This window comes from Bufo gargarizans, chromosome 5 (genome assembly GCF_014858855.1).
Source record: "Bufo gargarizans isolate SCDJY-AF-19 chromosome 5, ASM1485885v1, whole genome shotgun sequence".
NCBI classification, from domain to species: domain Eukaryota; kingdom Metazoa; phylum Chordata; class Amphibia; order Anura; family Bufonidae; genus Bufo; species Bufo gargarizans.
In genome coordinates, this window is record NC_058084.1 from 452606125 (window position 1) to 452631203 (window position 25079).

General features: G+C 45.1%; 1 protein-coding gene across 1 annotated transcript in view; it reads left to right on the forward strand.

Moving 5' to 3' along the window:
* Positions 1-1461: 1461 nt before the first annotated feature.
* ABCB1 (ATP binding cassette subfamily B member 1) overlaps positions 1462-25079 on the forward strand; it is a 73584-nt gene continuing 49966 nt past the window's right edge. The window contains exons 1-5 of the mRNA XM_044295578.1: positions 1462-1615; positions 2057-2172; positions 19280-19358; positions 22340-22484; positions 22591-22639. Coding sequence (XP_044151513.1) covers positions 2066-2172; positions 19280-19358; positions 22340-22484; positions 22591-22639 — 380 coding nt within the window. The 5' untranslated portion in view covers positions 1462-1615; positions 2057-2065. The remainder of the gene's footprint in view (positions 1616-2056; positions 2173-19279; positions 19359-22339; positions 22485-22590; positions 22640-25079) is intronic.

Genomic DNA, 25079 nt, shown 5'->3' on the forward strand with positions numbered 1-25079 from the left:
GGCCACAGAAAGGAGCGGGGCTTGGGTGGTACAAGAGCAAAGGTGATGCCCTCATTGCACCAAATCCCTAATTTGCATATTAAGAAAAAGTATCATAACTCAGGAAGGGAGCCTCGGATCAACAAAAGAAAAACAGCGTTTGTACCACAGCTAATGAAAAGGCACCGGCACTCGTAGTAGCACCGTGGCCCTCTCCCCGTGCTGTCCATTTGATAGAGGCTGTGCTTGAATTGGGCTGAGCTGTGCCTAGGCCATGAACCTGACTTCACATAGCCTAGGCAAAGCTGTGAGAAGGCTGCTGGGCTAATGAGGGCGCCTGGGCCTTCTCAAACAGCTGATTGGTGGGGGTCCCCAGTATCGTACACCCACCGATCAGATACTAATCATCTATCCAGAGAATTGGTCATCAGTAGAAGTCTCGGAAAACCCCTTTAAAGGGGATGTCGCACCTCAGTAAATTTCATTTATGTAGAGAAAGTGAATACAAGGCACTTACTAATGTATTGTTATTGTCCATATTGCCTCTTTTGCTGGCTTGATTCATTTTCCCATCACTTTAAACACTGCTAGTGGTTTAAACCACTCCATGGTTACGACCACCCTACAATCCAGCAACGGTGGTCGTGCTTGCACTCTATAGGAAAAAGCACCAGCCTATGCACACTCCCACGGTCCCGGCCATTGTGAAAGCACGACCACCACTGCTGAATTGCCATGAGGTCGTAATCCCTGGAAACGAGCAGTGTATAATGTGATGGAAAAATCCACCCCTGAAAACGCCCAAACGAGCCAGGACTGCCAGGTGACATAAGACCCACCAATCTTGGCCATGGGACAGCCGAAATTCTGAAAAATTATAACAGTCTCTGCAAATTGTGACTGTTGACAACTACGGTATGTAATAATGGATTAGGGGCAAGCTGTTCCATTCCGCAAAATACGGAATGCCCATGGGCGTCATCCGTATTTTTTGCAGATCCGTGTTTTGTGGTCGTGTGTACATAACCAGGCACAGAATGTATGTTCATCAGACCCCCAATCTGCTGGGACCCCTCACTGATCCCTACAGCTGGGGATCACTGCCCCCTTAATTCCTTCCACTGGAAATAGTCACTGACAGCAAGCAGAGATCTTGAAAACAGCGAGGAATGATGCAAAATATATATTTTTTAAAAGTATTTGCTAAAATCAGAATAACATTTAGTATCTGTGAATATACTGAAGGTTACAAAAGGCCCTCGATGACCTGGAGGCGGCCTGTGCGATGATGTCATCAACCAGAGCTTGCTCATACACTAGCGTCTGAAGGAAGCAGGGGGGGGGGGGGGGGGCTGCGGTGACTGCTGCACTGTATTTGTAATGGAGGACAGGATGCATGAGATATTAACAACCAGTGCAGTGAGGAGGAGCAGCAACCGGGGCACGCCCCAAACGGGCCATATCAGGACAGTAAGTGTCATTTATTGGCTTCACGGAGGAGGGACCGAGCACATTTTCTCCGTTAGCTCTGTACTTTCTGCCTCTATTTGCTCAGTCCTCCTCCACGTTGTAATATCAGGACTGTACAGCCGCCTGTGGACCTATCTTTACATCCTAAGCTGGAGAAACTAGAAAGGTAAGTGTAAAAATAGCAGATAGAGTCGAGAAGAGTTTGTCGTCATGTCCTATTGTGCTGTGGCTTTACCTAGGACAGCAGTGTACCCGCAAAGTAGGCTGAAAAACCTAAACAACCGATTCGGCTCTGCTACATCTGTATAACCATAGCTCAGTGTATGTACAATTCATGTTTCTTTCCATTTGCTTCTCTTTTACCGGTGACATGGAACGTCGTCTCTGGTTCTGTGCTAATGGTATTCATTGTAGAAACGTATATATTTACTTGTATGTTTACCTGATATATTGTAGCTTTTAGATTTCTATATACATTGACATAGTGCTGACTGAAATGATATATGCTCTTGTTTTTCCTAATATTGTAATAATATTCTTGGTATTTTTTATTGTATATTCTATTGTTTATTCGCTTTTGATATAATTCTAACTTTATTCTTTTCAGTAATTAAATATGGAAAGCGACCAGAAAAGAGTATCCAATGGGATGGAGGATAAAAGCCAAGCTAATGGGCTCGGAGAAGTTCAAGTGGACGTCGTAGACCCCAGCCCACCGAAAAGGTGACTTTTATAATACACAGATGACTTGTAAACTGGAGGTCGCGGAGAAAGGCTACTTTCACACTCGCGGCAGAGGATTCCGGCAGGCAGTTACGTCACCGGAACTGCCCGCCGTATACGGCAATCCGGACACAAACTGATGGCATTTGTCAGACGATCCGGATGCAGATCAGTCTGACAAATGCATTGAAATACCGGATCCGTCTCTCCTGTGTCATCCGGAAAAACGGATCCGGTGTTAATTTTTTTTACATTTTTAAAGGTCTGCGCATGCCGGAGCCGTTTTGCCGGAACACTTAATGCCAGATCTGGCACTAAGACACTTCAATGTAAAGTAATGCGGCGTTCCGGCAAGTGTTCAGGAGTTTTGGCCGGAGAGAAAACTCCAGCATGCTGCGGTATTTCCTCCGTCCAAAAAACGTAAGAGGGACTGAACTGATTTCTCTCCATTCAGGAGGCATTAGGATAGAACTGATCCGTTTTTTCCTGTATAGAGCCCCTAGGACGGAACTGAATACCGGAAAACAAAAACACTAGTGTGAAAGTGCCCTAAGGATATATTAAATGAATTCGCACGCTGCAGATTTGCATTGCGAATTAGGGTACGACCACACCATTATGGGAATGCATGCGGCCGACTGCACGGATCAGGGTGCGGTTTTTTTTGTCCGTGATCGTTTATGGACTGTTGTTTGAACTGTTGTGAATTTTCGTGGTTCTCTAGCATTCGGATTAACTTCAAATAGTGACCCATGTGGTAAAATAGGTTAAATATATAGCGCAAGCGGCTACTCAACTCTATGGCCAACGCGGTCAGCAGCCGCAAGCGGTTGGGCTTGTTTTACGTTCAGTCAGCCGCAGGTACGTGTGTCAGCCGCAGGTACAACAGGCTCAGTCATCACAGTTTGGAAAGTGTCAGGTCTGTCTCGGAAACCTGTTTCTCCATTGACTTCTATTGGAAAACAAGATGCTGCGGTTCCTACCTGCACCACAACCGCGCCGTCTGGTCGTACGTACAGTACATGCTACAGGTTTTCTAAGGCTAGGGCTACACAACGACAAAAAGTGTACAACTACATGGCGACATGTGTCACGTGACATATTTTGTAATGATAGTCTATGGTGTCGCCCTGCGACATGCTGCGACTGCGACACGACAGTCTCACAAAAATCCAAATGGGATTGATTTTTTTGCGACTGTCGTGTCGCAGCATGTCGTATGTCACAGAGCAACACCACAAGCGTCATTACAATAAATGTCACGCGACACACGTCGCCATGTAGCCCTAGCCTAATTCCTAGCATACTGCAGATTTTTAACCCTCGATGAGATGCGGAGAGAATCTATAGCCTGCAAGATCCTTATGTAAGACGTGTATTTTGCTGTGGGAGAACCAAGGTTCAACATACTGTCAGAGTAAGTCTACATGCACACAAACGTATTTTGTTTCCGTGCCCGTTCCATTTTTTTTGCGGATAGGATACGGACCCATTCATTTCATAGGGTCTGCAAAAAATGCGGTGTGCTGTCCTGATCAGTATGTCTGTTCCGTAGCCCCGCTACGTCCTATTCTTGTCCGTTTTAGGCATTGTTACAATGGATTTGCAAAAAAAACGGATGGCATACGAATGTCATCCGTTTTTTTTGGGGGGCAGATACGCAATTTGCGGACCGCAAAACACATACGGTCGTGTGCATGTAGCCTAAGGCTACATGCACACCAACGCATTTTGTTTCCGCGCCCGTTCCGTTTCTTTTGCAGATAGGATGCGGATAGGATGCGGACCCATTCATTTCAATGGGTCCGCTAAAAATGCGGACAACACACCGTGTGCAGTCCGCATCAGTATGTCCCTTCCGTAGCCCCGTTAAAAATAAATAGAACATGTCCTATTCTTGTCCGTTTTGCAGACAAGGATAGGCATTGTTACAATGGATCCGCAAAAAAAAGGATATCATCCGTTTTTTTTGCGGACCACAAAACACATACGATTGTGTGCATGTAGCCTAAGGCCTGATGCACACGACCGTTGTTGTGTTCCGTTCCGCAAAATGGGGTTCCGTTGTTCCATGATCCGTTTCCGTTTTTGTTTCCGTGTGTTTTCCTTTATTTTCGGAGGACCACCAGACATAAAGGAATGTAAAAAAAAGTCTAAGACAGTTTTGCCATGCAAATAATAGGAAAAAACGGACGCGGATGACAATCTTGTGTGCCTCCGCGTTTTTTAGCAGTCCCATTGACTTGAATGGGTCCGCGAACCGTTTTCCACAAAAATAATAGGACAGGTTATATTTTTGGGACGGACTGGAACCACGGAAGCGAATGGCAAACGGTGCATTAGAGGAGTTTTCAACGGACCCATTGAAAATCAATGGGTCCGCAGAAAATCATGAAAAACGGCGCAACGGACACGGAATAAAACAACGGTCGTGTGCATGAGGCCTAAAGTACATGTCCATGGCAGTGTAGATTATGGCGATTTTTGTGTGTTTTTCACCAAAATCCATGTGATGTGCAGATTTTAATTGTGGATTTTGATGCAGATTTGCACCAGATCAATGCAAAAGGTGAAATCTGCACCGACAAACAGTTGACCATGCCGTAGAGTTCAAAATCCGCCCCCTCTCTGCGTTGAAAATCTCTGCAGGATGAGCTCATCATGGTAAGGGTAGGGCATGGGCTTATAATTGGAGTGTCGGCTTTGTCTTCCTCGGTGCCATGGTACATTGCACCTATATTAGTGCCCGTCTCGTCACTGGAGGGGAGGGTTAGGGGTGGTTTATTCTATATTCGTTTGTGCCACAATTGAAGCGCTATGTCTCCTCCATATACTGTGCCTTTATTATTGTAAGCTGGTTGCCATTTATGAAAATGTCTTGATAACTGAATGACCAACCGGACTGTGTATACCCAACCCTATATCTTATGAAGGGTTTTTTCTTTTTTTCTTTTTTATGTTTGTAAATTCAAAAACTGTTAATACAAATTATCTGATAAAAAATAAATAAAAGAAAATCTCTGCAGGATGAAAATGCTGGTAGTGGTCCTGTATTATGCTGCAGAATGCAGTAGGTGCTGTCCGCAGAATGCAGGTGGTGTTTCTAGTAGCCTGTATACCGTGACCGGACAGGAGCTGCCACCAGGGCCTACGTGGAACTGGATATATTTTGCAGTTTATTATTATAAACTATGTAAAAAAAAAAGAGCAATGTACAGACATAACAGTACATTAGGAAAATGCTTGTCATGCAATTCCCTAATATAGTCGGAGCACTTTAGACAGATATTATGGCTCATCCTAGTAACCCCAGGTGTCTTCATCCAAAACCCAAAAGTGGAGGGAAGCGATGTGATTTTTTCTCATTTAACGTTTTATTGAAGTTTTTGAATGTTTCAGTACAACATTCTCTTACAGTATCATTTGATACAACCACGTGTTCATGCAGTGGTTTGGAGCACATGAAGCAACTAGCGCTCAATATAATAATTCACTCTACAGCGTGGAAACCATCAATGGAACAATACAAAAAATATACATTCAAAAGAAGACACAGAGAAGAAGACATTAGACGGTGGGAGGTGGGGGGGAGAAGGGAGGGTAAGAGGGGAACACTAGCTAGATATGTGGAGATCACATTTGTATGTGTCGGAAGGTTTCTGAGGAACGGAATGTGTCCCACGGACCCCAAGTCCTCAGATATCTTGAAGCGTCTAGAGGTGTCACGCTAATTAGATCCTCCATTCTCTGATATCTCCTCAAACCACTCTTCGAAGGAGGGGAGGTACATTTCCAGCGTCGTGGTATTACTGCCTCTGCCGCTTGGATCATATATTTCAGAGTGAATTCTTATAGGCAGGGACATTCAGGTCAAGAACGAACCACAGGAGGTCTTCAGGTGTGGTCTGGATAGGGATGCCTGTTACTTCTCTAATTGTCTTATGTACAGAATTCCAAAAGGGACGCAGAGTAGTACAATGCCACCAGATGTGGATCATCGTGCCCTCCTCCGTCTGACATCTCCAGCATCTGTCTGAACCATTTATGAAGCAATGCGGGTACTCTGTACCATCTGGATAGAATTGTGTAGCTCGTTTCTTGAGCCTTGGTAGAAATCAGTGCATTGAGATGGGGTAGGACGAGTACCTACGGTATGTCCTGTTCCCAGGCCTGACAGAACGGAGGTGGGCGCGAGGAGCATCGCTGGATCAGCAGTTTGTGTATAGTCAATATTGGTCTGAAGACCGCTGAGGGGTGAATACACAACTGTTCCAATGTTGTGAGAGATCGGGTCAGTGCGTGGGTCTTACATATGGCGGAATGGAAATGGTACTCAAAAGAGTTACGAGTTGATGGGGTAGGGGTCCCCAGCAGTTGGGATAGGGGTTTCAGCGAGGACCCAGAAAGGACTTGAGGGAATCTTAACGGGCAAGTCCTCGTGCCCTGGAGAAAGGGCTGGGACGAATGTCCCGGAGGAAAGCGAGGGTGGTCTGTTATTGGAACCAAGGGGCCCTTAGGGTAAATTAGGGAGGCGTGTCGACTAATGGACGCCAAGGTTGCGAATGTGTGGTGGACTGTAAAGGATAGCATAGAGGGAGTGGGGCGAGGTACGCCAAATAGCCACGGAAGGATTGCTATAGAGCAGGGAGAGGAGTCTCGGGCAATATGGACCCAGGACCGGGAAATGTCAGTGCGAGCCAAGTCCAACAGCCGGGCATAGGTGGTGGCGTGGTAGTATAATCAACAGTCCGGAAGACCCCCCCCCCGTCTCCTTGGAACGGGTCATTGTTTCCCATTTTATTCGTGGTTTACCAGGTGACCACACGAACTGTGTGAAACACTGGCGAATTTGGGACCAGAAAGTGGACGGAATACGAAGGGGGATGGTCTGTAGGAGGTAGAGTGGTTTTGGTAGCAGGGACATTTTCAGAATACTAATCCTGTGATGTGATTTTTACATCCCCTTCTGTTGGGAGCAGCCACATCCACACCGCCACACATGCATGATGACCTGCCGGTCCATTCATCTGGTGGCACGGAGCCCCTCGCTACTTATAATCCTCACCCCCATTGACCACCAATAAATTCCCCCCAAAGTTCACAGAAATGTCGACAAGTGCAGCAGGGCTTGAATAAATCCTCTCGCTTTCACAGAATTGTCCCGGGACTGCTGGAAAGTGCCTAAGGACTCATGCACACAAATGTATTTTCTTTCCATGTACATTCCGTTTTTTTTTTTTGCAGATGTATGCGAAACCATTCACTTCAATGGGTCCACAAAAAAAAAAACAGAAGTTACTCCGTGTGCATTCCGTTTACATATGTCCGTATTTCCATTCCGCAAAAAAATAGAACATGTCCTATTATTGTCCACATTACAGACAAGGATAGGACTGTTCTATTAGGGGCCAGCTGTTCCGTTCTGCAAAATACGGAATGCACACGGATGTCATCCATATTTTTTGCGGATCATTTTTTTGCGGACTGGATACGGTCGTGTGCATGAGCCCTAAGTCAGGGGCGGCTATCTTGTTTTTAATAGAAAATCAGATGACTTCACTACTAAAGCTAATTCCAAGGCCAGAAAAAACTGGTGGGGTCCCATTTTCAGTCAAGGGTCATATAATGTGAGGTAAGTTAGGGCCCCGGCGGCACATCTCCATATGTGATCCGGGATGTGTTACCAAAAGCTAACGGTCCATTCACGCCACCTTATGGCCACAGTGCCCGCAAACAGCGGGTCCACAATACACAGACACCAGCCATATGAACTCCGCGCTGCAGTGCGGACCCATTGACTTGAATGGCTCCACGATTGGTAAGATAAAGCACGGATCAGTAGCCTGTGGAAACACTCAGAAGCCCCTCGCGGGCTTTCGGATCCGGGCTTCCGCACCGCAAAAGATAGGATATGTGCTATCTTTTGCCATATCTTGCGGATCGCGGACCCATTCAAGTCAGTGCATCCGCACTGCAGCATGGAGTTCAAACGGCCGGTGCCTATGTTTTGCGGATCGCTAATTTGTGGTCCACAACATGGGCATGACGACTATATGGTCGTGTGAATGAGCCCTTACATGGCTGAACGAGGGAGGAAGGACTTCTATAGCGATCATTCCTCCCTTGTTCACTTTGCATCAGCCTGGGTAATTGAGTGACGATAGATCTGATGTGTGTTAGGCGCCCCCCACCGCCCCATGTTGTCGGCTGTTGGCTTGAACACGGATTTGCGTGTTAGGCTTTGACATGCCCGATCCTTTGTTCGTCGAAGAGATAAGCAGAAGTCTATGGCAGCTGCTTATCTCCTCCTACCATGGCAATAAATATGCTTGCTGGAACAAGGTGCAGGCAGGGGAGGGGAAACCTTGACCCTCAGTAATAAATATTAGTAACAATTGCTGCTATAAGTGTCCGGGGGGGGGGGGGCTCAAGGCCAAAAATGGTTGGAGCCTCGGCAATGCCCCTATTTACCCTCCTTATAGTTCAGCTTTATGTATAAAAATGAGAAGTTACCCATAGCAGCCGGATTTCAGCTTCACTTTGTCCCAAGGCAGGTCCATGGTGACGCTTTCGCTTTTCGTCTGCGTCGCATGTTCTATATGGTAAAAAGTCACTGTCCTAAGCTCGTCATACACTGCAGATGATAGCTGATGATTTTGGCACAACTGGATGATCATCTAATCTGCTGTTATGGGGGTAAAGGGTCAGACGTGTTGTATTTTAAAGAGGACACGCCCCAGACATGCCTATTGTAGTCACTACTTGCATTCCCCATGTAATAACTATTCTGGAGCCTCTAGTCTTATGACTCTATGATGTACCATTTCTCTATTATTTCTACTAGAAGTTATGAAGGATTTGCCAGCAGCTTGCATTAATGGTACAGATGGGTGTTACCAGTTGGGGGTGTGTCCTTGTACAGTCTGACAAGAGCAGCACTGATTGGATAGTGTCAGACACACCCGATACTGGTAATACCCAGCAGGACCTTTTACTGCAGACTGCTGCCATTTTATTTGTAAACTTTTTGCAGAAATAATGGAGGAATGGAGTCATAAGAATAGGGTCTCTCCAGAATGGTTATTACATGAGGAATGCACGTAGTTACTAAAACAGACGTGTTAGGAGAGGTCCTCTTTAACATGCCCAATCCATGTGTTATCACTGGCAGTGGCTTAATTCCCTCTCCCCTTGAAGAACACATGCACACTCGGCCCAAACGAGCATGCATTTCTATGGTGGAGGAGGTGTCGGGAGGAATAACTGTAACCTATTTGAAGAGTATGCCACCTTAAAGGGGCATTTCAGGATATTACTATTGCTGGCAGGGTAACGCATCAGTATCTGGTGGGGATCTGGCACAATCAGCTGTTTCCCAGTAACTCCACAGCTCCCTCCATTGTGTAGTGGACAGAGCTGGTTACTGCAGCACTGCTCCCATGCACCTCAGTGGGAGCAGTGCAGAACAGCCTATCGTTGTGCAGGGTGCTGGACCCCCAACGATCAGATATTGATACCTTATTCTTAGGATAGCCCGCGAATGGTAAAATCCTGGAATACCCCTTTAATTCCATGGCAGTTCTCAGACCTTCAGCTCCTTGGAACATTACATCACTTCTCAGTATTTGGTGAAGATGAAGGTTGTCTTCCCAGGGAGGACATGTTTTTTTTCCGACTGCCTCCATGTTCATGGTCACATAATCACAGGCATGGAACCTGCGAGGGCGTTCACACTTTCAAGGCCTCGATGTTCAAGGTGTTTTTTGACAGAACATGATCATTATTTTATTGCAGAGCAAACAACGTACGGTGCGGTTTTTATTCGCTTTCTCCAGCGCTAAATGTTTGCTTTTCTGCTGCCAAAGTAACATTACAGAGCCGAGCTGATTGCACGGTGACATATTAATGACCACGGGGCAACATGCGGCCATATAGATAGACGGCTCGTCGTCTATCTATATGGCCGCATGTTGAATGAAGCAGCAAGTCAACCATGCAAATTGCCACTCCATTCATCTCTATGGGAGTTCTACTGATAGCGAGTACAGGGCTCGGCTCTCTGGAGCAGGGGCGTAGCTATAGGGGAAGCGGCTGCCTTGGGGCCCGAACTCAGAAGGGGCCCACCCAGGAGGTGGACTAAAAGATTTTATTGTCAGGGCCCCCTCCAATGACATTATATGCAGTGACACAGGAGGAAATGGCTGGACACACGGCCGGACCTACTATTCTGAGAAAGTGATCTTCACTAGTCACTGGAGTCGGAGTTGCGAAGAAGTTGCTGGGGGGGCCTGTTTAAAAGTTTGCTGTGGGGCCCAGTCATTTCTAGTTATGCCAATGCTCTGGAGCTCATTTTGGGGGCCTCGGCCCGAACGAGTATGTATTACTATGGTGAGGGGTCCGTTTGCATATCCACGCCAGGGATCCGCCTTGGGTTACTGCTGCAGATTCTCTTAGGCCCCTTGCAGCCGAGCGCATGTTTCCCGGCCTGACGGGGGTCACATAGCATTATATTGATTTATGATGCTATGTAACCCTTAGGCCTCTTTCACACGACAGTATGTCCATTTCATTGTTTTGCGGTCCGTTTTTCACGGATCCGTTGTTCTGTTTTTTGCTTCCGTTGTGGTTCCGTTTCCGTTCCGTTGTTCCGTTCCGTTTTTCCGTATGGCAAATACAGTATACAGTAATTTCATATAAAAAATTGGGCTGGGCATAACATTTTCAATAGATGGTTCCGCAAAAAACGGAACGGATACGGAAGACATACGGATGCATTTCGGTATGCATTCCGTTTTTTTTGCGGACCCATAGACTTTAATGGAGCCACGGAACGTGATTTGCGGCCAAATATAGGACATGTTCTATCTTTCAACGGAACGGAAAAACAGAAATATGGAAACGGAATGCATACGGAACACATTCCGTTTTTTTGCGGAACCAGTGAAATGAATGGTTCCGTATACGGACCGTATACGGAACGCAAAAAATGGCCCGCAAAACGGAAAAAAAAAACGGTCGTGTGAAAGAGGCCTTAGGCCTCTTGCACACGACTGTATGGCTTTTTCAGTATTTTGCGGTCCACCAAAAATATGGATGACATCCGTGTGCATTTAGTTTTTTTGCGGAATGGAACAGCTGGCCCCTGATAGAACAGTCCTATCCTTGTCCGTAATGCGGACAATAATAGGACATTTTTTATCTTTGAACAGAACGGAAAAACGGAAACGGAATGCATACGGAGTACCTTCTGTTTTTTTTGCAGATCCAACTAAAATAAATGGTTCCGTATATGGAACGCAAAAAAAACGGAACAGAAATGGGAAAAAAAAAACGTTTGTATGCAAGAGGCCTTACAGTTCTGGAATGTATTAGATGACACTAACAGCATTATGTCAGTGACCCCCGTCAGTGCTGGGAGGTCAGGCCGGGAGCAGCGTGACACACGCTCGTCTGCAAGGGGCCTTAAAAATCCATAGTAGATCTGCCCAAGGCAAATCCAACCCAGTTTTACACCTGATTATTTGTACAGTGATTAGATGTTATTAAAGGGGGTTTCCAGGAGTAGACTATTGATGGCCTATCCTCAGGAAAGGTCTTTAAGATCTGACCGGGCGGATCCAGCTCCCAGCACCCACGCCGATCAGCTGGCCACAGCAGCCTCTTCTTTCGTCACGTTCATCAGCCCCCATGGCCTAGGTGCATTCAAGTGAATGGGCCTGGGCTGCAATACCCAGCAGAGCCACTATACAATGGACGGCGCTGTGCTTGGTGAGCTGAGAGTAGGTGGCAGTGCTCACCAGAGCGTTGCGGGAGTCAGACCCCCAGTGATCAGATATTGATGACCTATCCTGAGAATAGGCTATCGGTATTGTACTCCAGGAAGATCCCTTTAACCTAAAACCAGAAAAAAAAACATTTTAAAAGGGGTTAATTTTCAGTCCTTGGACATGTATTGAGCTGTTGTGCACACCTACATTGTTACAGATCAGACAAACACAGCATGCGGCCCCAGGCCGGAATTTCCTGTATTGATGTTAAGGCCTCCTTCACACGGTGAGGGCCGGATGCGTTCAGGGTGCATTGCGGGAAACCCGTGCCAGTAGGCACGCAATTTCAGTCAGTTTTGTCTGCGAATGCGTTCCGATGTTCAGTATTTTCCGCGCGAGTGCAAATGCGTTTTGCACGCGCGTGAGAAAAAACAGAATGTGGTACCCAGACCCAAACCCGGACTTCTTCACTGAAGTTCGGGTTTGGGTGTTCTGTGGATTTTATTATTTTCCATTATAACATGGTTATAAGGGAAAATAATAGCATTCTGAATACTGAATGCATAGTACAATAGCGCTGGAGGGGTTAAAAAATAAAAAAAATGAACTCACCTCATCCACTTGATCGCGCACTCGGCATCGTCTTCTTGCTTCTTCTTTCAGGACCTGCAGAAGGACCTTTGATGACGTAATCGCGCTCACCACGTGGTGACGTCAGCGCAGGTCCTGCTGAATGAAGATAGAAGGACCTGCGCTGACGTCACCGCGCTCACTCACTCACATTACATCATCAAAGGTCCTTTTGCAGGTCCGGAAAGAAGGCGATGCCGGCTGCGCGATCAAGTGGATGAGGTGAGTAAATTTTTTATTTAATTTTTTTAACCCCTCCAGCCCTATTTTACTAAGCATTCTGTATTAAGAATGCTATTATTTTCCCTTATAACCATACAGTGAATACACTTCAATGGGGTTGCTCATCCCTATAATCTCCTAGCAACCATGCGTGAAAATGGCACCGCATCCGCACTTACTTGCGATTTTCACGCAGGCCCCATTCATTTCTATGGGCCTGCGTTGCGTGAAATACACAGAATATAGAGCATGCTGCGATTTTCACACAACGCACAAGTGATGAGTGAAAATCACTGCTCATCTGCGCAGCCCCATTGAAGTGAATGGGTCGGGATTCAGTGCGGGTGCAATGCGTTCACCTCACGCATCGCATCCGCGCGGAAAACTCGCCCGTGTGAAAGGGGCCTAAGGGAGTGCTACCAGAAGAAGGAAAAAAAAAAACTCCCTTGGTTAAAAATATAAAAAGAATAAATAAAAATGTATATAAATTTGAAGCTGAGATATGATGACTGGAAGTTACAAGCCCAATGCCTGAGGCTGCACTACTGAGAGATCCTGAGATTATCACATGTTGAAATAGGGCGATATGTCTGGAGTGGGGGCATTTATCTACAGTCTATATGTGGGGTATTGTTGTATTTAGTCTTTTTCATACATACAAGGTCTCGGTGACAACATTGCATGTGACAGAAATCAGAAGGTGACATGTTGTCATCAGGGTCTCTCAGTAGTGCAGCCTCAGGCTTTGGGTTTGTAACTTCAAGTCGTCATATCTCAGCATGGATTTAAGATATTAGAAAACGTTTTTTACATTTTTGATGCTTTTCTGGAAGTTTTTCATAGGACTTCATAGGTGCAGGGCTTGCAATGTGCCAAGTGTATCGTGGCAGTAATGGCCGGGTCTGCAGCATGTGATTGAAATAGGATTTCACTGTCCCATTTTATCACAGCCACATTGCAGGGGGTGTGGATGTGGCAAACGTATAAAAATGCATTATTAAAGGGATCCGACATCTTTAGGCCTTATGCACACGACCGTTTTTTTTTTAGGTCCGCAAAAACGGGGTCCGTAGGTCCGTGATCTGTGACTGTTTTTTCGGCCGTGGGTCTTCCTTGATTTTTGGAGGATCCACGGACATGAAAAATGAAAAAAAAAAAACTAAGTAAAGTTTGCCATTGAAATGATAGTAAAAAACGGACACGGATCATGGACACGGACGCGGATGACAATCTTGTGTGCATCCGTGATTTTTCACGGACCCATTGACTTGAATGGGTCCGTGAACTGTTGGCCGTGATAAAAATAGGACAGGTCCTATTTTTTTCACGGCCAGGAAACACGGATCACGGATGCGGCTGCCAAACGGTGCATTTTCCGATTTTTCCACGGACCCATTGAAAGTCAACGGGTCAGCGAAAAAAAGCGGAAAACGGCACAACGGCCAAGGATGCACACAGCGGTCGTGTGCATGAGGCCATAAAGTGACAGTACCATCAAAACCTATATGTGAATATTCTATGTATTTATTTCCCCCAAAAAACGAGTGGTTTTCTGGATTTTCTTTATAGTCGTTTTCCTATCTTGAACATGGCAGACAGTCTCGCCTAACTCTCCCAGTCAGACCATCACTCTGGCCAGAGAGCGCTCCCCTTGTAGTGACTCTATTAGAGCATCACATACTACACTAATCAATGCAATGCTCTTCTGTGGACATCTTTATCTAGGCTGATAATGAGAATTATTGAGCTGTTCTACTGTTATCCTAATTCTACACCTACTATTATCACGAGGATTACCTTACAGATTGCATTTTTCCCTCACAGCAGCGGTAAACTGACCATGGATCACCTGTCTATATAGGAGTTTTATTTCTGCATGCTGACTGTTACAGAAGGACAATATTCTGTATTTAATATATTTAAAGGGGTTATCCAATCCTTATGACCCCCAGAATGGTCAGGCCCCTCCTCTAGAGCATACTCGCCTGCTCTCCAGCACCTGGATCCCTGCACGGCCGCCGCTGCATGGATCAAAACATCCGGCGACTCGGGGAGCAGTCAATAGCAGGACGTGAAGGGGACGAGCCTCCGTAGCTTCATGGGTGACGGGGAGATTCAGCGGCGGCCGTGCAGGGATCCGGAGGGACTGCGGGTGTCGGGGATCCGGTAAGTATGCTCTAGAGGAGGGGTCCGGGCATTCTGGGGGTCATTATAGGGATTGGATAACCCCTTTAATGGTATAGTGCTGCCAAAAATTCTTTATATAAAATTGTTTTCTATGAATACTGAGGGTTTTTTTTAAATATCCCTTTATGAAGGAAGTTTCCCTTTAAACAGGGAAAGCTAGCAGGGAGGAGGAAGAAATATTTGCTAGAAATCAATGTCTTTCTTCTCTGCCACATGCGGTCTTCCGGTCGCTCACGGATGTGACTCTTATCAGAAATAAAGCCTTCATCCTGAATCACTGGGGGTTTGATTGTTGCGGTGGGAAAAACAGAGATCACAGACTGGGTAGTGAGAAAAAACGTACATGACAAAGTATAATGGTTCCCTGCCAGAGCGACATCGGGTAGATTGAGATTTCTTTATGGCGTCATTGCACACAGCCGTATCTGATGCACGTATGGATGCTTCTGTGTGCATTCCAGAAAGACAGGGCTATTCTCATCCACAACAGAAGAGAATAGGACGTTGGTGAAATTCTCAATGATTTGTAAAAAAAAACGGATTTGTGCATCGCCCCATTGAACTGTATGGGTCGGGTAGCACACTGAAAGAAAATATGTTCACATGCATGAGGCCTAACGGGGTCTCCGGGACATTTTTTGGGGGTGGCAGTGTAATATTGATGGCCTAGCCTGAATGAAGCTAAACAATGAGGGGGCATAGTGTTGGCTGGAGCACCACGAACCCCTCATTCAGTTGATCGTGGACGCCCAATCACTTTAATCATTGTATTAAAATTGTATGCAGCATTCTAGAGGTAAACAATAAAGTGATGAGAGATAAAAACACAAAGTATATTAACCCCTTAACGCATAATCACGTACATGTATGTTAGGAGGAAGTATGGAGCGGGCTGCTGTGCTGAGACCTGCTCCATATGTTGCAGATGCCGGCACCCGGCTGTAATGACTGGGATCGGCGATGACGCCGAACCCGGTCATTTAAACCCTCAGATGTCGCGTTCAACAGTGATTGCGGCATCTGTGGGGTTAGGCAGAGAGAGGGGGCTCCCATTGCCTTCTTATCGGAGCCCCTGTGAAAATACGGGGCTCCTATTAGTTACCATGACAGCCTGGGGCTTTCTGAAGGTTTTCTGTCATGGTTAACTACCTGTAAAGCGAGACACAGCTCAGCAGGTAGTGTCTCAGAATCTCATAGACCACAATAGTACCTGTTATGGTCCATGGGACAAGCAGTCGGAGTTTTGCAGGTTGTGTTTTTTGTTTTTTTTCAACCCACAAAGAATTTGTTTCCCGTTTTCCAATACAAGAAATGGTAAATTAAATGGTGCCATAAAAAATACAACTTGCCTACAAAAAAAGCTGCAGCTGCAGGATTAAAAAAAGTTATGACTCTTGAAATGTGGGGAGGAAAAAAATGAAAATGCAAAAACTAAAATGGGCCCTGTCTTTAAGGGGTAAAGTTGCACTTTTTTATTTCATATAGTATGATTAACTTTTATTAGCACAATAAACCTATATATAGGAATAGTGATTGCAAGGGGCACAGATCAGACATGGGGAGACAGGGAGAAAGACTGCGATTAAAGAGGTTTTCCAGGATTTTAGAAGAAATGGCCTGTCCTCAGGAGGGGGTCTGAAAACCTGCACCCCTTTTACAGTAGCTCCAGAAGTCAGAGCTGGAACCACACAGCTCTATCCATTGTGTAGTGCAGTCGCCGGGTTTAGGGTGGCCCCAACGCTACACTGGGTCTCCCGGACACCGTCGAGGTGTCACCACGTGTTGCTGCTCTCCGGAAGAGATGGTAAGGCATGGTGCATCCTAATGGTAAATAAGTCCAGAGAGTCAGGGTCTGCAGTAAACCAGCATGCTTCTTTACTGGAGGAATTCAGGTGCAAAACAATCCAGGCGAGGCATAGGGCAGGCTTCTCCAGTCTCCTCCCTGGCAGAAGAAGGGTTTGATGCTGAGGAAAGGCCTGAGCTAGCTGTCCCTCTCCCTCCCTCAGAAGGCTGGTACCCTGGCCAAAGACTGGAGGCCCAGGGTCTGTGGCAGAGTATCCCCATCTCAGTGTCTCCTTCAGGCCACTCTAGTAGTCTGGCAGAGCATCAACCTGCAAACATTGTTCCTTAACTGCAGAGGCTTTGATTGCTCCCCTTATATATAGTTTACAGCTAGTGGGAGGGGTGGAGTGGAGAAACACAGCCCAAACAAATACAATGTTACCACTCCCGTCTGTCATAGACTTGTATTAGAGCTCCAGTGATACTCAGTGACAATTGACACAGTAGTTTTTCCACACGAATACAGGTTTTCAGACATAATAACAGAGCTAAGCTAGAGATTCAAAAGGTCAGTATGTCTAGTTTTAGTGGTAAACAAGTCTGTCTTTTTCCCTCCACAATATGCTCTTTATGGTAGCTGTGGAAAATTACTAGCTTCTCATTATTAGCTAGAAAGTCCCCAAAATCTCTCAGTGTTCATTAACCCTTTGAAGGCTACCTTTTTGTCAAAAGTCATAATCGTGATTTCCTACTGTAGGTTCACCAATTTGAGTATATAGCCTTCAGATCTTCCCTGTGACATAAAATTGTTTATTAACCATGTAAAATGCAAAAAATTTCAAACCTATTTTCATCATGACAGCGTTTAACTGGCAGAACCCAAGAATGGTGGCTTAAAAAAATTGCAACTTGTCCCTCAATAATCAAGGTCTCGTACTTCATTGTAAGGGATCATGCATACGAACGTATTTTCTTTCCGTGTCCGTTCAGTTTTTTTTTTTTGCGGACTGTATACAGAACCATTCATTTCAATAGGTCCACAAAAAAAGCAGAAGTTACTCACCGTTTCAACATGTCCGTATTTCCGTTCTGCAAACAAAAAAAAACGAGAACATGTTCTATTATTGTCCGCATTACGGACAAGGATAGTACTGCTCTATTAGGGGCCAGCAGTTTTGTTCCGCAAAATACGGAATGCACGTGGACGTCATCCGTATTTTTTGCGGACCTCAAAATACATACGGTCGTGTGCATTAGCCCTAAGGCTTATTCACACGTCTGGTATGAAATCCGTAATAAGATGGTTAGTGAATCATCCGTGAAGATTTTCATGAAGAATCCGTGTGTCCGTTTTTTTTCTCTCCATGTGCCATTCATGTTCCATGGACACTACTCAGCTGAAAATAAATTTTCCTCTTAATGGCCTGTGAAACACAGATGAATCTCTGATGGCATCGGTGTTACGTCCATGTTTTTCAGAGACCCATAGACTATAATGGGCGTGATGGATTGGTAAACGGACAAAATAGGGCATGCTTCCGTGCTAAAACCAAGAACCCATGGACTGTGCTAAAACACTGATGTATGGAGAACACGGACACCACACGTCCGTGAATCACTGATGTGTAAATAAGGCCTAAAAGTGAAAAAACAAAACAAAAAAAACTATGTATTTCAAAGTAAAACCAATAAAAAGTGAACAAAAACAAAAAAACGTTATTATTGATTTGGGATATTTAAACTAAAGTTCATCCTGCAGAATAGGACAAGGTTCAGCTCTTCTCCCAGACATGTCCTGAATCTTTTCAGTGCCGCTGTATAAGCAAGAGTCCAAACATTTCCAAACATGGCCTCAGCAAATCTCGTAACCGTTTCTCTTCCGGAATGGAATGTGTGTTGTACTTTATGAACCAGATCTTAATATTATATTCTTTATACATATTGTACATCTTGCCTATTTACTATATACATCTAAAAATCTCAAATGATTCGTTTTAGTTCCCTGGTGTGTTTAGTCGGGGGCAAAAAAAGAAGGCAAGATTTTTTTTTTATGTGCATTTTTAATGTGGTCTGACTTCTTTTGCTGAGCGCTGCTGTTAAAGTTTTTCTAAGACCGTACGTAGATGCTGACGTAAGGGTGGTGTCACACTATCGAGGAGATTTATCTTAGCTCGGGTTATGCAGGAGGAGCACCCGGCAGTTCGTGCGCCTCAACCGAAAAATGTGCCAGCCCCCGGCCCCGAAAACTGCTGTATATAATGATAAACGTTCTAGGGCCACCACCTCCCAAACCGAATGGGTCTATTTTTATGAATCATGGATATCAAGTAATATGTCATTCACTGTAAGTGGAGACCCCATAATGCTCTGCAAATTTCCTGACTGGTAATTCCCCCGGCAGTGCCATTTTTCAGTTGCTAATGTCTTACAATAGAATTATACCCTCATTTACTATTTCCAGACGTGATCTCATTCCTCCTGCCCTTTATGTCATGCCGGGTTCTTGTTTTCTATTGCAGCAAGAAAAAAGGACTTTTCTCCAGGAAAAAAGAGAAGAAAAAAGAAGAAAAACCAAAGATGGTCAGCCCGTTCACAATGGTGAGAAGCCCCGGCTTCATAAATAAATGAATTTAATAAAAACGAGAAATAAAAAAAAAATGAATATTACAATTTAATGACCGGATGAAGTGGTTATGAAGCAGCGTTGCGTTGCTGTGTATCAGTTTACCTACCAAGAATGCCATCCACCACAGCACCACGTTTATAGCACAGTTTGCACCCGCATTTACAGCATCTTTTACTGACCCCGCACACACCCGCACTGAATCCGGACCCATTCATTTCTATGGGGCTGTGCACATGAGCGGTGATTTTCACGCATCACTTGTGCGTTTTGCGTGAAAATCGCAGCATGCTCTATTTTGTGCGTTTTTCACGCAACGCAGGCCCCATAGAAGTGAATGGGGCTGCGTGAAAATCGCAAGCATCCGCAAGCAAGTGCGGATGCGGTGCAATTTTTACGCATGGTTGCTAAGAGATGATCGGGATGGGGACCCGATCATTATTATTTTCCCTTATAACATGGTTATACGGGAAAATAATAGCATTCTGAATACAGAATGCTTGGTACAATAGGGCTGGAGGGGTTAAAAAATAAATAAATAATAATTTAACTCACCTCATCCACTTGTTCGCACAGCCCGGCTTCTCTTCTGTCTTCTTCTTTGCTGTGCAGGAGGTATAGGACCTGTGGTGACGTCACTGCGCTCATCACATGGCCCATCACATGATCCATCACCACTGTGATGGACCATGTGATGGACCATGTGATGAGCGCATCAAAGGTCCTTTACCCAGGTCCAGAAGAAAGAAGAGAAGCCGGGCTGCGCGAACAAGTGGATGAAGTGAGTTTATTTATTTATTTATTTTAACCCCTCCAGCGCTATTGTACTATGCATTCTGTATTCAGAATGCTATTATTTTCCCTTGTAACCATGTTACAAGGGAAAATAATACAATCTACACAACACCTAACCCAAACTTCTGTGAAGAAGTTTGGGTTTGGGTACCATACATGCCGATTTTTCTCACGCGCGCGCAAAACGCATTCAAATGTTTTGCACTCGCACAGAAAAATTGCACGTTTTCCTGTGACGCACCTGCATCTTATCTGGCCCAAATCCATGACACCCGTGTGAAAGAGGCCTAAGTGGGATATAGGACAATTTTTAGCGCATATCTGTTGCAAATTTAGTGGCAAAGGGGATTTGCGGGAGAATCTGCAACTTTTTCCCACTCATGTCAGGTCTGAAAAAGGGGTCATGGCATGGGTGGGGAAGGGGGCAGGCCGGACCAAATGATCTAAATATACGCCAGCATGGAAGCTGTTGTAGATTTAGGCTGGCGATGGATGCGCTGGTCTTAATAAATGACCCCATTAGCGTCTATCCTGTGGATGGGGATAAATTGTTTTAATGGGGCAACTCCTTTGATTGGACAGCTCATTGAGTTCTATGGGCAGTGTGTAGCACTTCATTTTGCCGGTGGTAGCATTGCAGGGAAATTGAACACCCGGTCCCATAGATTACAGCGGATCACACTGTCATGTTCTAATTTTTGGGAGATCCTTGTAATAAAAAGGCAATGCCCAAAGGAGAGAGAGAAGATCAATGACGAACTGAGCTCTGCTACATCTATACATGTGCCTCCCCTCTCATCTGTTTACTTTCAGCGAGAAAAATTGCTACTTAATAATTAAAAAATAGAGCAATGGAGCAATAAATGTGACAGGACGCGTTGCTGACGCCCGACCTATGGGTATTATTTGGCTGCCTCTTCCAGGAAGCCTGGGGTTTCTAAGACCTGATGTCTGATCCAATTAGATTAATTGCAGATAATGATGTGCTTTCATGGCTAATGCTTCAGGCGTCTTACATCTAACGTGGCCCCACACTGCTACAAGGCGCCATCCGTTTTCCTTAATCACTTGCCAGTCTTCATTTTTGGAATAGAATATAAAAACTTGTTATATCCGAAATAAAGTAGGGCCTGAATGGTTTCAATTTCTACATCGTTATGTAAATCTACTATAAGGGTTTTACGGGGTTCTCAGACATCATACAGTACATGATGATCTCTTTCTAACAAAGATAGAACCGGCCCTGTACCTCACATGGATCCAGAGATCTCCACATTCATTGCTAAAGAGGGAGTGTCCTCTCTGCTGCAGCTCATGGGGTGTCCTTTCTCAGAGGTCTTGGCCTTTTGTTGCAGCTCTTTCCCAAACACAGCTCAGGGGCTGGGTCATTTCTGCTGCAGCTCTCTCCGTGTCACTGTACCACTGGTGTGTCCTTTCTGCTGCAGCTCTCTCCGTGTCACTGTACAGCTGGTGTGTCCTTTCTGATGCAGCTCTCTCCGTGTCACTGTACAGCTGGTGTGTCCTTTCTGATGCAGCTCTCTCCGTGTCACTGTACAGCTGGTGTGTCCTTTCTGATGCAGCTCTCTCCGTGTCACTGTACAGCTGGTGTGTCCTTTCTGCTGCAGCTCTCTCCGTGTCACTGTACAGCTGGTGTGTCCTTTCTGATGCAGCTCTCTCCGTGTCACTGTACAGCTGGTGTGTCCTTTCTGATGCAGCTCTCTCCCTGTCACAGCTCGAGGGAATGTGTTCTTTCTGCTTCAGCTGTCTCCCTATCTCAGCTCAGAGAGTGTATTCCTTTTGCTGCAGTTCTCTCCCTATCGTAGCTCAGGGAGAGCAACCTTTCTGCTGCAACTTTTAAAGGGACTGTGCCACAAAAAATAATCTTTTGTAATTGCATGTAATTAAAATTATTGTATAGCTACAATTTATGTATAGCCAGCGAGTTATAAAAAAAAAAAAGGAATCTGTATAGCGCCACCTGCTGTTTCTTTTCCTTATTTCTTGTCCACCTCACTGAGATGGTCGCACACGCTCAGCCATATCTGCTGTTAGAAGTGGTGGCAGTTACGGGGGAGAGAGCTGCAGCCAGAGTAGATGCTGGATTGTCCAGGGTTATTGAAGATCCCTGTAACTATACTGTCATATATATCTGTTTTTCCAGTTCCGATATTCTGGAGGAGTGGACAAACTTCTGATGTTGGTTGGAACGATAGCAGCGATGGCCCACGGTGCCTCTCTGCCGCTCATGATGCTCGTCTTTGGAGAAATGACGGACAGCTTTGTGGATGTTGCGAAGAACATGACCAGTGAGTATATGAGGATTTCAGTGCAGAGTCTGGATCGTGTAAACAGACTCTTATGTGGGTTTCCCTCTGAGACAGCGGTAACTGCTCCTTTTTTTTTCCTCTACAGTGGATGACTTGATAAACGCATCGATTAAATTCCAAGATGACATGACGACGTAAGTACAATTTTAACTTCAACTTCACCATCCTGGAGTTCACAAAACGTTTCTTCAGCTGGTTCTTGTACTGAAACTAGACAAATGCATAACATAATGGTAGGCACATTGACAAATGGCCATAGAAAATGGACAGTTTTTTTATGGCCATTTTGCAACCATTTTCTGGCCATCTGGCTTTTAACGACCATTTTGCAATCGTTCTAAATGGCCAGTTTTTCAAACTGTAGGTTATTTATTTATTAAATATACAAACTAAAACAAAAATGATTTAAAATGAGTTCCCTTTTTTGCTGGTTATTTTGATATATGTGTGTAGCTTTTTTTTCCTTTTATTAGGATTTTATTATATTTCTTTTACTTATGCTTTAATATACTTTTGGCACATAAGAGGTCGTTATTTTACCTCTGGGGGATATTGACACTGACATTTTATTTTTTGCACTTTTCCTTTAGGCTGGGTTCACACCTGAGCGTTTTACAGCGCGTTCTTACGTGCTGTAAAAACGCTCAACAAGGAGAAACCAATGATTCCCTATGGGAATGGTTCACACCTGGGCGTTTTACAGCGCGTACGATCGCTCTGTAAAACGCCCGACGCCCCAAGAAGTACATGAGCTTCTTTGGGGCGTCTTGTCACGCGTTCCCGTACATAGACTTTCGGGAACGCGCGACAATGGGCGTTCGCTTGTCTCTGTATGCACGATTGCAAACGCCGGTACAATCGCGCATACAGAGCGCTCCTTTCAGAACACTCAGGTCTGAATCCAATGTTAGATGCCACAGTTACAGGGTAAACAGTCCCCTGTGGGGGCATTGTACACAGACAGAGCAGATAAGGGTCTGCTAAAATTCTGCAGCTCTGCTGTATCCGACTCTCCCAGCAATCGTGAGGAAGCTGCACTGTCTTCCAGTTCAACCTTCTCTCTCTCTTAGTGGCACTACAATACCCAGCTGCGGGGTGTACTTTTAAAAGCCAGATTACCTGTCTCTTGTGTATGGCTAAATGCAGAATGAGAGCTCAGCCAAATTACCTTTCAAGTGCGTTACCTTCACAGTCTTGTACCACGCACCTCACCCTTTAATGGCTGCTCTACCAACCTGGGTGAGACTTTTCTTCCTGCTTGTTTCTGTTCCCTCTCGCTGTCTGCTCCTGCTATCCCAGCGCTGCTCTGTTTTTTCTTCCTTGCTCGCTCTCTAGCTCCTCACACGCTAAAAGGAGCTACATCCCATCTTCAGGGGATGAATAGAGCAGCCGGTTGTTAACCCCATATGCATGGCTTTTAGGGAGGAAAACATGTCAGAACACAAATTTAACAATTTCTGACCCCTTTGCAGTGTCCACTGGGTCACTGCAAATGTAGGCAGAGAATTTCTTTAAATTATAAAGTGGCTTAATAATGTTATGTCCAGTCTCTGGAACCAGTCTATGAGAAAGAAGGGCCAGAAACCCCTTTGACTTTTGGTTCTCCCGACCACTTACATCATGGCTCGACAGTACAGCTCTGCTCCTTTAAAATGAATAGGGCTGGGCTTTCGTTTCCTACGCAACTGGATAGAAAATAGCTGTATCCTGTATTACAATGGTCTGTAACCTGTGAAACTACAACTCCCAGCATGTGTTATAACATCATTGGCAGCTGCGGAGCCCCCTCTCTTTTTGATCGCTGCCAGATAAAGATATGGAATTTTTAAGATTTCAAAAAATGAGATCAATGGTGTCCAAAGGTGGAGCGACACTTATCCTTATCGGCACGGGGAGACTTCCTTTCATTCTTCTTGGTGTTTATTATGACTGTTGGATGTGATAGTCCCAACTTGAGAGCTTGACAATCCAGGCTGCCCCGCGGGGCCTCCATTATTAGATCACAGGATAGGAGAGTCCTGAATATGGGAAGACTGAAGTTGTTCAGGTCACTGAAAAAAAGAAATTAAAGTTAGTTTTTTTACAAAAATCTCTGCTTTCTGTTAGTGAACGGAAACATTCTTGTTTACAGTGAACAGAATGAAATCCCGTTAACTGATTAAAGGTACATGTCTCATAAGGGACAGTTTACACGTATTGACCACGGTGCGACGCAGTTTTACTGTAGATCAGTGCGGTTTTCAAATTCTTTACGGTGTCTTCACATGCAGCAAAAAATTTCAGCAACCGAAAATCAGTTCTGTTCCTTCCATGTGGATTTCTGCAAACCCCATCCAGGTGAATGGAACTGATATTCAATCGCAGAAACTGTCTGCAATAACATCTGTCACATGTGCAAAACTGTGATAATCAAAGGGGTTCTCCGAAAAAAACTATTTTTCTAACCAGTCCCTGGATCTGGATACTTTTAGTGGCATGTAAATAGCCACTGAGCGATTCAATAAAATGTAGCTATATAGCGCCACCTACTGTTTGTTCTTTGTCCACCTCAGTAACATCACCGAGGTGGTCACA